Source organism: Aquarana catesbeiana, linkage group LG03 (genome assembly GCF_042186555.1).
Source record: "Aquarana catesbeiana isolate 2022-GZ linkage group LG03, ASM4218655v1, whole genome shotgun sequence".
In the NCBI taxonomy this organism is placed as follows: Eukaryota; Metazoa; Chordata; class Amphibia; order Anura; family Ranidae; genus Aquarana; species Aquarana catesbeiana.
Genome location: NC_133326.1, coordinates 155,607,113 through 155,622,357, shown reverse-complemented (window position 1 = coordinate 155,622,357; position 15,245 = coordinate 155,607,113). Strand labels below are relative to the sequence as shown.

At 41.4% G+C, this 15,245-nt stretch overlaps 1 protein-coding gene across 1 annotated transcript in view; it reads right to left on the bottom strand.

Moving 5' to 3' along the window:
* ITIH2 (inter-alpha-trypsin inhibitor heavy chain 2) overlaps positions 1-15,245 on the bottom strand; it is a 78,642-nt gene that overhangs the window by 18,540 nt on the left and 44,857 nt on the right. Inside the window, exons 11-15 of the mRNA XM_073619438.1 lie at positions 13,577-13,702; positions 12,962-13,143; positions 11,915-12,103; positions 11,098-11,237; positions 1,867-2,039 (exon numbers count right to left, since the gene is read on the bottom strand). Of these exons, the coding sequence (XP_073475539.1) occupies positions 1,867-2,039; positions 11,098-11,237; positions 11,915-12,103; positions 12,962-13,143; positions 13,577-13,702 (810 nt within the window). The remainder of the gene's footprint in view (positions 1-1,866; positions 2,040-11,097; positions 11,238-11,914; positions 12,104-12,961; positions 13,144-13,576; positions 13,703-15,245) is intronic.

Genomic DNA, 15,245 nt, shown 5'->3' with positions numbered 1-15,245 from the left:
TTTTAACAAAGAATAGGGCAGCCCTTATGTACATTATGCTAAAGGGAGCAGTCTTGATTTGAAGTCCTTCTTTTAATACTGTGCAAAGAGCTAAGGTAAAATGACCGTTGTCTCATTGCCCTGTGTGTACTGTATCTACAATACAATGTGCTTAATATGATGGCTGGTGTCCCTGGAGGAAAAAACTGTGCAATTGCCTAGGTCCAGTACTCCAGTATATTTCCTAAGCTGCACAGGGGATGGGTACCTTACTCTTATGTCTCCAGTCCACACTTCAGCCACTCTAAGGCTGGATTAACGCATATGCGAATTGGATGCGCTTATACCGCATCCAATTCGCAGAACATTTGAAAACATGTTCTTTTCAATGGGTTTGGTTCACATATGGACGTTGCATCTGGTGTCCGCATTGCACAAAATGTGTGCGTTTTCTAGGCAGTGTGGTGCGAATTGCAGGCACATAATCTTCAATGGGAACGCATCTGATTCTGAACACAAATTCTCTCCCCCTCCTCACTACACCTCCCCCCTCTCCCTGATCCGCAGCTACAACAGAGAGGAAACGCTGAACAACTGATTTTTATCTTCGCAAGAAAGCCTGGAGCTGCAATTCGCACCGTACATGTGTGAACCCAGCCTCAGGGTCTGTGTCAACTGTCTTTCGACTTGTGTCAATGGCATTACCTAGATAGCAAGGATAACTTGCCACAAATTTGTGGAAGTGTTGGATTGTAAGTCTATTAACTTGTTGCACATTTTCACTGGCAATTTGTACACTTGCAGAGCACTTAAAGCACAAGTTCTAGTTGACACTTTTCCAATTTGTGGCAAGTTTGCATGGCGAGTCTCTAGCAAGAGCAAAGTTGCAGTGGTGTGTCTGCAGCAAGAGTTCTGCAAGTCTACAGCAGGAAAATTCAGTCACAGTGACCCCTGTGGTGGGATGACTATTGCACAACATAACTGAATCAGAACTTGCAGCAGACTTGCCGAATGTTTGCAAAGAAAGTTGATCTGGAGTCTTGCAATGCGGACTGGCTTCAATTGTGCAACAAGCTTGTGAAGTCTGACAAGTCTAGCAATAGCTTAGCAAGTCATTTTCAAAATTGCAGCACAATTGCTTGCTATCTGGGTAGTTTGACATCCATTTGAGACACTTCTCAGATTATTCAGAATTCATTAACAGGTGCATTTACCTGCAGTTGGCTTCCTTCTGACCTTCATTTGACTTAATTCTAGCAGGTTTGGCATAGACTTGTATAGGATTGCAAAACCCACTTGATGTGAGCAATACCACACCTGCCCAGGCCTTAATATTGTTCAATTACAGCCCAGGTGAAGCAGTCTGGTATTTCAAAAGCTGTTAAAACATTAATACTTTATTCCTTAATTTAACCAGTTGAACTCCTGTGCCATTTTCATATTTCAGTAAGGGCCTCTAAATTTGGCACTAACGCTGTCATTACTTATGATAAATATATATTTTTTGGGGACAAACAATGGTTTGTTTGGCGTATTGCTTTTCACAAATTATTTATTTCGACATATTGGATAAATATTTATTCATTTTTACACTCTGTATGGACTTGAGGGACTTGTTCACACCAATTGCAGTGTGGGACCGTGCTGCTGTCTGCAGGCACCCCCACATCTGTCAAATACCAGGGCATTCATGGCCCCCAAAATGCGTGGCATTGCAGTACCATGTGTTTTCTGGCACATTCCAGCTCATTTGGCGCTCCATTAAAATTAATTGACTGCCAAAAATATGCCATGTGGGAACGCGCAAAAAAAACCCACATGCACTCGAGCCTAAAGAATATCAATATATCATCTAGTAAAATAGTTGAAAGTAAAAACAATTCTCACTTTGACAGCATGCTCCTTTGATAGCATTTGGGGGATCTGCCAACATTCTCTCCTTTCCATCCTCACTTTCGATCAGCAGAGATGTGAAAGGGGTCACTAAATGATGTGTGATTGACAGCTGCATTATTTTGTGGGTAAGTGTCCTCTTGGATTCTGCTGTAGTTGCCAAGCTCCTGTAGTAGAAATCAGTAGTTATAATCTATGTAAAAAATTCTGTTAACCAAATATCTTACCTTAACATTACATCAATATGCCACATACAAATGATAGCAAAATATATTTTCCATATTTTTTTCATTGCACTGACTATTTACAGTATGTCTAATAGCACTCTTTGAAATTAAGGGTTTGAATGTCAGCTAAACTCTCAGACATCCTTGAGATATGCAATCATAATAGTATGGTAATACATGAAAAAAAAATGTAATTGGTCTGTACTTTCTAGCCTGGTATCTATTTCACGAAATGCCTAGCCCATACTTGGGAGATTGGACTGCTAATGTCACTTTTAGGGGGTGGAGGTATATTAGTTCTGCTGATATAGCAAGGCATGGCCATTCCAATTATGCCATATAATGTAATCTAGGGAATATATTTCCTAGGAGATTGCCAATCATTTCAAAAACAAGATGCATTTTGTGGGGACATCGCCACTGAAAAGATTTCTTCCCCACTTAACATACCCGGCTTAAAACACATTCAATACTTTCCTCTTTTGATTCCATTACTAGTGAAGATTTTGCCATCTGTCCCCTGGACCCTGTTCCCTCACAGCTACTACAGTCACCCTGTTCCTCTATCTTATACTCTCTCACTCACATCTTTACTCTCTTCCTCTCTTCTGGACTCCACCAGCCTGAACAACTTAAGACCCATCTCCTTGCTCCCATTTACATCTAAACTTCTAGAATGCCTAGTCTACAACTGTCTGAGCTGCTACCTCACTGACAAAAACCTTCTTTACCCCTTACAGTCTGGCTTTTGTTTGCAACACTCTACAAAAATTGCCCTACTAAAACTCACTTACGATTTACTAACTGCTAAAACCAATGGTCATGCTCCATACACATACTACTAGATCTCTGTGCTGCCTTCAATACTGTTGACCACCTGCTTCTCCTCAAAAACTCCACTCCTATGGTCAGCAAGATTCTGCTCTCTCCTGGTCTGGTTCTCCTCTTACATATACAGTATTCCTTCAGCGTTGCCTACAACTCTGACTCCTTTTCTCCACTTTCTTTTTCTGTGGGTGTCCCCCAAGGCTGCTCCCTTGGTCACATGATAATCTCCTTCGGCTTCTCAGGGCTTCCAATACCATCTCCAATGCTAATGACACCCAAGTCTATCTCTCTACTCCTCACTTTATCTCTTTGGGGAAGCCTATCCCAGCTCCACCTAAAAACTGAACTTTTAATTTCCATCTGCTCATCCCTCTCACAATGATTACCTTTTGTACCACCTGTCCCTCCCTATTATGCCCCGTACACACGGTCGGACATTGATCGGACATTCTGACAACAAAATCCTAGGATTTTTTCCGACGGATGTTGGCTCAAACTTGTTTTGCGTACACACGGTCGCACAAAGTTGTCGGAATTTCCGATTGCCAAGAACGCGGTGACTTCAACCACATACGACGAGACTAGAAAAGGCCAGTTCAGAACCAAGCGCGGCACCCTTTGGGCTCCTTTTGCTAATCTCGTGTTAGTAAAAGCTTGGCGAGAGATGATTTGCGCTTTTTCAGACTCGTGGTTTTCAGATCATTTTCTGTGGTTTAGTTTGTGCTTGTGGGTTTGTATCTGCTCTTCAGTGCGTGCAAGCAAGCAAGCTACGCGTGACTTTCATTAGTCATTGTGTTCTTGTTCGTTCGTTGCTGTTTTTCAGGTCGCTCTTACCAGGGCCTTGCTGTTCTTCAGTGCGTTCTGTTACTTCGTTCTGAGCAGCCGACCGTTTTCTAGCCATGTTGCATATACGTACTCCTCGTAGAGTTCGTGCTGTGCGGGGGCTTGGTGTTGGGGTCCTGACCTTGACACAAGTCCAGTCCATGAACAGGGTGGGGAGGAGTTCATGGACCAAGAATTGGTTGCTTCAGCGTGACCAGTTCTGTCATATGCCTTTGCTCCGTGAGATCAGTGAGAATAATCCTGATGATTTCAGGAACTTTCTCCGGATGACGGACCCCGTATTTCACCGTTTGTTGGCTTTGCTGACCCCTTATATTAGCAGGCAGGATACCTGCATGAGGCAAGCCATCACTCCGGAGCAGAGGCTAGTCACCACCCTGTGGTACTTGGCGACGGGGAGAAGCCTGCAGGACTTGAAGTTCTTGACAGGCATCTCCCCCCAGGCTCTGGGGATCATTATCCCAGAGACCTGTTCTGCCATCATCCAGGTCCTGCAGAAGGAGTATATTAAGGTAAGATTTTTATCCTTTAACATCACATTTTATTGTATATAATGTTTGATAATATATTGTATTTCTTTCCTCATTCCCTAATTACTATGATTGTAATATGCTGTGAATGTCCCCTTTGTCCTCATGCATGCTGGATTTTTATGTAATTTTTTTTTCTCCTTCATACATATTTGCCTTCACTTACCTCCCCAGCATGGTCTCCTGGCCCTATATTCACCTCATGTAGTCACTTGACAATGTATTTTATCAGATCCATAGTAGTGCTTTACCCCAAACACCCCTAAAATGTTTTTAAATGTGATTTGTAATTTAAATTCAGGCAGAGTGCCAGAGGCTTTTTTTAGGGGGTCCCCAAATCATTTGGAACCCCCCCTCCCCCCAACTGCTAAGTCAGCTGATACCAATTCTCTATCTATCCTCAATCCTCTATCTGCTGACTTTGCCAAACCCATACACACTATACCCATCTCTTCTGTGCTCAGATTTATGGATGAATTCCCCAAAGCATGTAGTGCAAGGGCCTGCCTGTATACTTTCAAATGGTACTGTTTAAAGTTTTTGTATCCTATTATTATCTTGATAGGTAATAGCAGAATGTCCAAATGTGCTCAAATGTGTACAGTGTGTATTTATATCTTTGTATTATGACACTTCTTACCTGTCCAGTGGGCTGTCAATAGTGTAACTAAGGAGGGGCTGTTCAAAGTAATACACATTATTTAGGCATTCATCTCTCATGAAGTGGAGAGGGTTACCTGTCCAAGAGTCCCTCCCTATAATGTTAGAAATGCCCCAGGAAAGGGGGGGAGGGGGAATATGATAGGTGTACCTTATACTTTGGTGTTGTAAAATTCCCCTTAATAAATGTTATCTTGATGTTGGCCAAGAATGTTTGTGTCTAATCTGCTTTCCATGTTTTAATGTGCAAAAAGACAAATTTTTTTTGGTTTCCTTCACAGTTTCCTTCCACGTCACAGGAATGGCAGACTGTGCCCTCCCACTTTGCCCAGCGGTGGGACTTTCCTAACTGCGGAGGGGCAATTGATGGGAAACACGTCCACATCGTCCCACCACCCAACTCAGGGTCATACTATTATAATTATAAGGGGTTCAATAGTATTGTGATGTTGGCGGTGGTGTCAGCTAATTATGAGTTCCTGTATGTGGACATGGGGAAGAATGGCCGGATGTCCGATGGTTGAGTCATCGCCCAGACGGAGTTTTACAGGCGTCTCCAGAATGGCAGCTTGGACTTGCCACCTCCAGAAGACAATGTGGAAGGACTCCCATTCATCTTCATTGCGGATGAAGCCTTTGCGTTGGGGGACCACCTTATGCGGCCATTCCCGATGAGGACCCTCACCCCGTACCAGAGGGTTTTTAATTACCGGCTGGCCAGAGCCAGAAGAGTGGTGGAGAACACATTTGGAATCATGGCCAGCCGGTTCCGCCTATTTCTTACACCCATCCATATGGCGGCGTATAAACTGAATCATATAATCCTGGCGTGCTGTGTTCTATATAACTTTTTACGGCAACATTCTGCCAACTATGCTGGCTCAGTTGGGCCTGAAGCCGGAATTCATAATGAACCAACCCTGACAGCGCTTGAAAGTGGCCGTCCTGGCTTGCCTTCCCTGAGTGCCCGTGATGTCCGGCTAGGATACCTTGAGTTCTTTGCGGGTAGGGGGGCCATCAATATGCCAGACAATTTGTGAAACCTTGATCAAATAAAAAAAAATGACGCAAATCTTTGGTGACATTTACTGCTTGTGTTTGTTTTAGCTGACCCTGACAGAAATGTGGTGATTCCAGAAAATGGCGTAATTGTGTAACCTTACAAAGCACTGTTGGATGTTATTTACTAAAGGCAAAGACACTTTGCACTACAAGTGCACTTGAAACTGCACTGAAACTGCACTTGTAGTGCAAAGTGGATTTGCCCTTAGGAAATAACCCCCATTGTCACAGAAAGCAGCAATTAGAGCACCACAAAAGTGTTGTAGCGTTGAGATAATAATCCGCACATTCTTGATTAACAATCTTTTTAATACCTGCACAATCAGATGTGCATTTAGTAAAAGGTTTTAAAACAAACCAACATGTTTGTTGTCTAACAAATTTTGGGGTGGCATTATCAAAAATAGAAATGTCCATTTAAGATAAAACAGGCATGTTTCAAACCAACAAGAAAGACACAAATCTAGAACTTACAAAGTTCACATTTGGTAGAACTTGAAGGCAATATCAGACATGAGTATTTAGGAACTGTGTCTGATATTGCGTTCAGATGGGGTGAAGTCACCCCAGGAAAAGCCAAATTTTGAAGATGCACACCAATTTACGAATGTCAACATGTGCTGGCTGCCATCACGGGGATCAAGGGACGTGTTTTGTGGGAGCAACCCCTTCCTCTCAGATACTTTATTATTGAGGAAGGGGTTGCACCCCCAAAACGCGTCCATTGATCTCCCGTGATGGCAGATAGCACATGTTGGCACACTGTGTGCATCCTCAAAATTTGGCTTTTCTAAAAATCGCATAACAATTTTTAACATTGTAGCACAACAAAAAACAAAGGGCTTTGGAGGGGTTTTAAACTCTCCCCAAAACATCAATGATGTTCTTATTTTTTAGAATAACATCATTGATGTTTTTCGTGATGTTTTCCAATGCAACATTATACCCCATGATCTCCCCAATCAGGATCTGGGCACTTTCCGAGGTGAAAGGATCTGGATCCACAACATCACGATCACCTAAAAAGAGAGAAACCAAAAAAAAAAAAAGGTATTATAAATATGCCGGCATCCATCTCTTACCTGAGCCTGTGGTCGCAGACACTCACCTGTTGTGGTGACTAGTTCCACCATGTCTTCCTCCTCCTGCTCTGCTTGTCTTTGGGGTATTTCCCCTTCTTCCAGAGGTAGGGGGTCTCTGGTCTCCTCGGATGAGGGGTGTCCTCCGAGTCTTTTCTCCCCTATGTAAAAAAAAAAAAAAGGTATACTTAGCACACAGATATTTGATGGCAGAACTAAAAATATGAAACATTGCTTGGAAGTGGGGTACAATTGTCTGTTTTGGTAGAGTTCCAAGATGTAGCATTTTCAGTGTCCTTTGTCAAGCTTCAATACTTTACCTGTTTTGTACAAGCTTCACAGATGGAGACCCCCCTATAGTATACACTGGAGCACCTGTGTGGGCCCCCTAATAAAAAGGTTGTTCTGGTGTCCCACACTAGTGCTCCAGCGTCCAGATGTCTAAACAGCTGCTGAGTGTCCTCTCCTTACACAGATTCTAGTTTGCATTTCATTCTAGTAACAAACCCATCTACACAACCAAATTATTTTCAGACAAGTTTGCCGTCAAAAATGTGGGCAAATGCATATGGCCAAAACAATGGTGTTTTATAGGCTGAAAGAACAATGTTCGATACGAACGAATAATGTAATGTGCCCATGAACATGAAAGTTGCCATTTTAAATAAACTGTACAACAGTTCCTAAAAGCACATGGAGCAGCACGAACGTAATAAACAGAAAAAGAATAGGAACACAGCACAACTACTTACTTTTTTGCAGCACTCTCCGGATCTTTCGGTACTGCTCGTGTTCTCTTAATTTGAGGTCCGACCACCGCTTCCTGAGCTGATCTTTCGATCGTCGTACCCCGAAATCCCGGTGCAGACTCTTGATCACTTTCGCCATGATCTTGGCCTTTCTGACATTGGGGTTGGGGTAAGGTCCATACTTCCCGTCATAGTCGGCCTTCTTCAGTATGTCGACCATCTCCAACATCTCCCCAAAGGACATATTTGAGGCCTTAAATCTTCTCCTTCTGGATCCTGACGTTTCCGGCTCCGGACTTTCCTCCTCCTCGTTGCTGTAATTAGCACGCACCTGCTGTGTCTCCTCCATGTGCTCTTCCCCCACTGCGCCGAACGAAAAGGGACAGGGAATAGACTAGAAAGAACGTCAGGGTCGGGCGGAGTTACACGCATGCGCAGTGTGTATAAAGCGTAACACGCGTGCGTAGTACGTACGATCTGTGAGCAGAGGAAGGAGCATCGGAGGCGCCGATTGTGAGAACGAAGGTAAGATCTAAACTTGGGCCTATACTGCTTCTAAATTGAGGCCTATATTGTAACAAGATTAGGAGAGTTTGGCCTGACATTAGGGTTTGTCTTGTGTTGTGTCTTGCAGAGAAAATGGATGGCTTCAATGACCACAATTTCCTCCCCCTGTTCATAGATAAATACAGGGAGCTGCCCTGTCTGTGGCAGGTGAGACACCCCCATTACAACAATAAACAAAAGAGGCAGGCAGCGCTGGAGACACTGCTGGAGTTGGTGAAGCCAGTGGTCCCCACAGCAACCATCCCCTATTTAAAAAAACAAAATTGGTGGCCTGAGGAGCACTTATCTAAGGGAGCGCAAGAAGGTCACAGATTCCCAGAGATCCGGAGCTGCAGCAGATGACATTTATGTCCTCAGGCTGTGGTACTATGAGAGGCTTCGATTTCTGTCAGACCACACTGAAGTCAGGGAATCCCTCTCAACCCTTCCTTCCACTCTTCCTTCCACCCCAGCTGAGGCTTCCGATGTCCAACCTGGGCCTTCCAGCCAGGAAGAAGTGGAGGAGCCCAGCTGGAGCCAGGTATAGCATTGTTCTACAGATTTCTGGTCAATAAATAAATGATGTTTACTAGATGTTATTATTGATCACTAATTGCTGATTTAATAAAGTGTTTTACATATCAATAGACAGTAGTGGGCACCCAAAATTGGGACAAGAATGAAAAATGCTGGGCTCAGAAGGATAGTCTGTTATATTTGTTAACATTCAATTTGCAACAATCATGAGGTGAAAATTGTGTGTGATTGATGGTTAAGAAACTAAAACGATGTCCCTTTTTAATACACAGGAAGACCTCAGCCAGGAGGAGGCTGTGGAATGTGGCAGCCAGGAGGAGGCGGGGCTAAGTGTCAGCCAGGAGAAGCCTGGGACAAGTCGAAACCTGACAAAATCGCAGGTTCCTCCCCTCCGCCTTCCATACAAAAGAGCGAGGAAGGCGACTCACATGCAGGATTCCGCGCTCAGGCTCATTCAGGAGGCTTCTGCGTCCCTCCGAGCCTTACCCACTCCTGAAGAGGCCTTTGCCTGCATGGCTGCCACAAAACTGCAGGGCATGCAGGAGGGTCAACGCAAAATATGTGAGGACCTTCTGTATAAAGTCCTAAGTAAGGGGGTGAGTGGTGAACTAACACCCAATACCCACCTGAGTGAGTTGGCCCCTCCCCCTCCTCCTGCCCCAACTCCACCACCAGAGCCACAGCGTGGAAGGAAGACCAGAGAGTGATGACCCGGGGTTCAGTCTGGTCTGACAAAATATGCAGTCTCTTGGACGACCACAGCCTGGGGACGCAGATGTCATCTGCTGCTTTACGGATCTCTGGGACTTCTGAACCAGACTGCACTCCGTTAGATAAGGACTCCTCAGGCCACCAATTTTGCTTGAAAATAGTTGATGTGTGCCCTGGGGGTCCAAGGCTTCACCCATTTCTGCTGTTTCTCCAGCGTTGCCTCCCTCTTTGTTTAGTTGTGAGCCCTTAATAAAGGAATTTTTGGTTCAATTATACTCGTCTATGTGTGTTTTCCTTGAAAAAGGAAAGTTTGTTTGTGAAGAGGCAGGTACATTTCAAATATACAATGTGAAATTAACAAGAGACAACAACACCAAGCAATCTCCTACAGATTAAATAATATAAGATATCAATGGTGTTGTGGTAACTTGACACACAAAACACACACAAAAATATTATAGAGTAAAACACAACAAAAACAACAATAAAAACACAGCCTTGAAAAACAAAACAAACCCCCAAAAAATACAAAACCAGCCTGGAAGAAAACAAGAAAAAATTACAAACAACCAAAAACAAATTTGGGCAGATGTGACAAATCTAAATATATTGAGAGAATCCCAATAAATAATAAAGAAATAAGTTTGTGATAAGTCTGTGTGAATATGAGCAGCAAAACTACTTCATGCTTCTCACATTATAAAGAAGAAGAGAGTGCGCTGTATTAAACCATTTTTACATTGCACCGTGACGAAAGTGCTGTATCCATTGCGAACGCTAATTTTACCAGACCGAGCTGTTCCGTCTTGGAATTTCTTCTGAGCATGCGTGGCACTTTGTGCGTCGGAACTGGCCACACGCGGTCGGAATTGACGCGATCGGATTTTGTTGTCGGAAAATTTTATAGCCTGCTCTCAAACTTTGTGTGTGGGAAAATCCGATGGAAAATGTCCGATGGAGCCCACACACGGTCAGAATTTCCGAAAACACACTCCGATCGGACATTTTCCATCTGAAAATCCGACCGTGTATACGGGGCTTTAGAGTGTAAGTTCTCACAAGCAAGGCCCTCTTAACCCTTTTGTATTGAATAGTATTGTAACTGTGCGGTCTCCTTTTATATTGTAAAGCACTGCACAAACTGTTGGTGCAATATAAATCCTATATTAATAATAATTCTACTGAGCAGCTGCATTAACCTACAGATTAGTGGCCTGTGCATGAAATTATTGTTAAAGCCCATCTCCAGCTTTGTATTAATATCATGCACGATAATTAATTATTGTTGAGACACTTTGATGGTGCATTTTTGTTGCTTTACCATTCATACTATTTTTTTTTTGCAGTTAGCAATATAATTATTTTTTTCACAACGTTGCTGAAAGCTGCCAAAGTCTTTGAGGTTTCTGGTATACGAACAATGAGATAACACGGGGCATGGAATCCTCCTTACCTCTCCGCTAATAGCTGGTTAATTGTCAGCTGAGCCCAGTATTGCTTGGCAAAATCAGGGAAGGCATGTTTGCTTTCTGCGAAGAATTCATTCAGGGCCTCTACTTCTGCTACTGTATCCAATAAGAACTGTGTATCCCCCTACACATGGAATACATATTTTAAATGTATTGCTAAAGCACATATCTTGTCTTAAATAGCTTTAAACTTCACCATGTCACCATTAAAATGTCTAGTAATGTTGCTGTGGACCCATTCTCGGTGAGTGTGTTATTCTAAAGGTGGTCCTAAAGGAAAACACTGAAAATACACTTTCTGTCTGGAGTTTAGATAACACTCTTCCTACACTGCTTGGTAACTGTTGCAAAAGGAAGTCTTTTGACCGTACCAGGTACCAATCGTTAGAGAGAAACACAATCATTACACTGCAGAGCAGAAATGTCTACCTTGGTCTCCAGTGGCACAGGTATCAGCACCTGTGCTGAGAGTCAAGTAGACAGAGAAGCAAGAGTATGTAAAGATATCCACGTGACTGCATTAAGAATTACAGCAAAAAACACCAAGATTACTATATGAGTTGATCTTTATGTGTCCCATATATATCCCTGAATTATGAATGCTAATAAGAATTATTAATGGTAGCACTTGACTTGACAGATGCCTTTATAGTGGTACACAGCTACCAAAAAGCTACAACATTTTTACAATATTTCCTTCCTGTGGTCTTTATAGAGAAACTAAGTAAAAAATAAGCAATAAGCAAAAAGAATAGCTTGCATTAATGGCAGACAGTAAATTGATTTGCATTGAACACCTACAGCAGACGTTGCCTCGATGAAGCTTTCAACCTTTGATGTCTGATCAGTGTCAACTTTACCAGCAACAACAATTTCATCCCCTCCAAAATAGTGGTGGAAGCGGCTTTTAGTTACATCTGAAATGCCACTTGTCGGGTATTGGATAATAATGTCTTTCAGCAGCGGAGTGGAAACCTTTTTATAAAATTCCTACAACAAACAATGAAATAGATGTAAATGTGGAAAATCTTGAATTTTCAAAACTGTTTTGCATATGTTGTCTTTTACTATCAACTAATGTCCCACATATACATTTCTACCACTGCTAGGAGTTACTATATTGTTAAAAAAATTTTTTACTACTTTTTATGCCACCTAGAAATATTAGATGGTGTTTGGAAATACAGTCATATTCCAACCACCAAAAGATCTTTTATACAAATTGCGGTTCAGTTCAGCCTGGAGTGCATGTTCGTGCATATATACAAGAAGGAAACATTATTTAAACACCCTGGTGGTAGTATATCACACTACGAAAATATGCAGTGTATGATTTTCTGGAAAAATCCAACGGCTAATTCATTTTATCTCTTCTTGGTTAGGGGATTGCTGGCAAGGTTGGGAGTTACATACATATACTCTATTGCTTCCCAAACTAATTATAATTAGATGAGATGGCTGAAATTAGTACTATACTTGTAAGCACCATAAAAACATATCTTGACTAAACTAAAGACAAAAATGAGAAAATAGGACTATGCTAAAAGATAAAAAAAATCAAACTAACTAACTCAACTAAAAGCAAAAAAAAACAAAACCTACAACATTTATAAATTAAAACAAACAAACAAAAAAAAGAAATGGGCAGACTCAATGGATGATTTGTCCTTTTTTCTGCAGTCACTTTTCTGTTTCTATGTAACTTTTTCAAGGGGACTAGAGAAAATATTCTAAAAAAAATCTTTTAAAGTAAATATGGCATCACAGAAATATGGGGAATGAGATTATCATAATCATTATTTCTTCCAGGATTCACAAGACCAAAAAGGCAATGCAGAGACAACATACCTTAAGCTGAGCAGCTGTATCCTGATTTCCAAAGATCCTCTGAGCTAATCCATGATTCTCCTGAGCAAGTTTTTCTAAGAAGTCATAGTCTACATCAAATCCAATTCCAAGGGAATGAAGGGAGAACTCATCACGATTATTTGTCTTAACATTCTTCAGAATCTTAGACAATTTCAGTTCACCTAGACAGAAACAGTCAACATAAATATGTTTAATATAGGATTCAGAGCAATTAAAATTCAAATAACCATTGACATCACGAGGTGACATGTTTTCAACTCAAAACTGCTTATAAACAATGTGTTGACCATAAAATGATCTGTATTATGAATGCTGAATAGAATTTGCATTCTATTCTTTATGCTGAAGGAGGATAACATGTCAAGTGTAAAAAAAAAAAAACATTTTGGCATCAACATAAATGGCTTTTTCTAACAGCAGCATTAAAATCATAGTCTTGGCATTTATAGCACATTAACTCATAGTTGTGAGTAAGTATGATCAGCTACAGCTAATACCATAGAAGTGATTACTATATAGAATGACAAATTTGCTCATTAAAGTGTTAAGGTCAGTGTGTGCACTTACTACCTGCTTAGAGTAATGCGCTCTTACCTACAGTTGGATCCCCATCTGAAACCAGCACAATCAAAGAAACTGAGTTTGGTTCCAACAGTTTGTGGTCATTGGCTTCTTTCAGTATAAACATGGCTCTAAGAAGGGCTTCATTGATATTAGTACCTGTTAAAATTATTAGCATTAAATATTACTTTAACATATACACCTTGACAGTATACACTACATTTTATGACAGTTGATATTTATTAAATAGTTACTAACATATGAGTTTCTCCTAAAGTACATAAATCTTTTCTAAGCTCCAAGATGATTCTTAATAACTTTTGACATTTTGTTTAGGTACTGCATGGAAGTAAGATGTTAATCGCGGAAATACAGTCTTACATTTAGCAAGTAATGCAATTTAACAAAAAATTTAAGGGTGGCCTTAAACTACACCCTTACCCTATTCTGAACATACCTCTAAACTTAGCCTAACTTTAAACCTTACAAATTAAGTAATACATGGTGATATAGAAACTAAATTATTGTATGCCAAAATGTATAATGTTAAACATCCCACATCAAGCATCACATTGGACCTGAATTAAAAAAATCAAGATTTGCTATCTTATATGAGTAGCCTCATTGTTGTACATCTGCAGTGTGAGATCTAAGGCACTGCTGCTAATGACTGCTAAACTTCCGGAGGTCAAGTGGATATAGTAGAGTCCGCCTGAGGTTTTGTGAACATTTTACAATTACTTTTGCTTGCCATGTCTCTGTCCTTCATATTAATCTGACGATTGCTGAAACAATCATCGTCTTACATGACAACAATCATTTTGTCGGCAACGTCTGGCAGATATTTAAAGTGATGCTGTCACCAACTTGAAAGTAACAGCACAAAAAAACTACGTGTTTTAAATGTCTACTTGCAGTGTTTTTGATTTCCATTCATTTATGATTTTTGTTCACTTGCAACCTGTCGTTTAACTTACTATAAAAATTAAGTAGTCAATTCCCTAGAACAACTCCCTTCATCCTTGCATAGTCCTCACCACTTCTGGGAGTAACTGATTAATCTTTGTGCTGGCCCAGCTCCTCCTCATATATTATCGTATGGTTGTATTTTTGTTCAAATTAATGGTCTAGTGCAGTGTTTCTCAACTCCAGTCCTCAAGGCACCCCAACAGATTCAGTTTCACTGCCTTAGTAATTACCACAGCTGTTTCATCTGAGGGAAATCCTGAAAACATAACCTGTTGGGGTGCCTTGAGGACTGGAGTTGAGAAAGACTGGTCTAGTGACAGGGTCTCTTTAATGTGTGATGATAAAGAGAAAGGCACCAGTGCAAAAAATAAGTGTTTTGTATAAACACTGTTTAAACTTTATTTTAATGGAACCTGACCTCTTTGAAGCACACCATAGGCACATAAATAAATTCCAATACTCTGACAAGAGGGGTTTTCTTAAATTGCAAGTTTTAAAATTGGATTACATTCATGATTGTGATTTGGACTTAGACTGAGTTTTAGGTGGCATTTTTTAACCACTAGCTAACCAGCCGCCACAGGTTATACTGTGGCAGGTTGGCTCGGCTGGGCAAATCGCCGTAGCTGTACATCGCTCCTTTAAGACAGCAGGTGAGCCAATGCGTGTGGCCAGCGGGCGCGATGACCGTCGGGCACCCGCGATCGCTCGTGACAGAGCGAGAACCGGGATT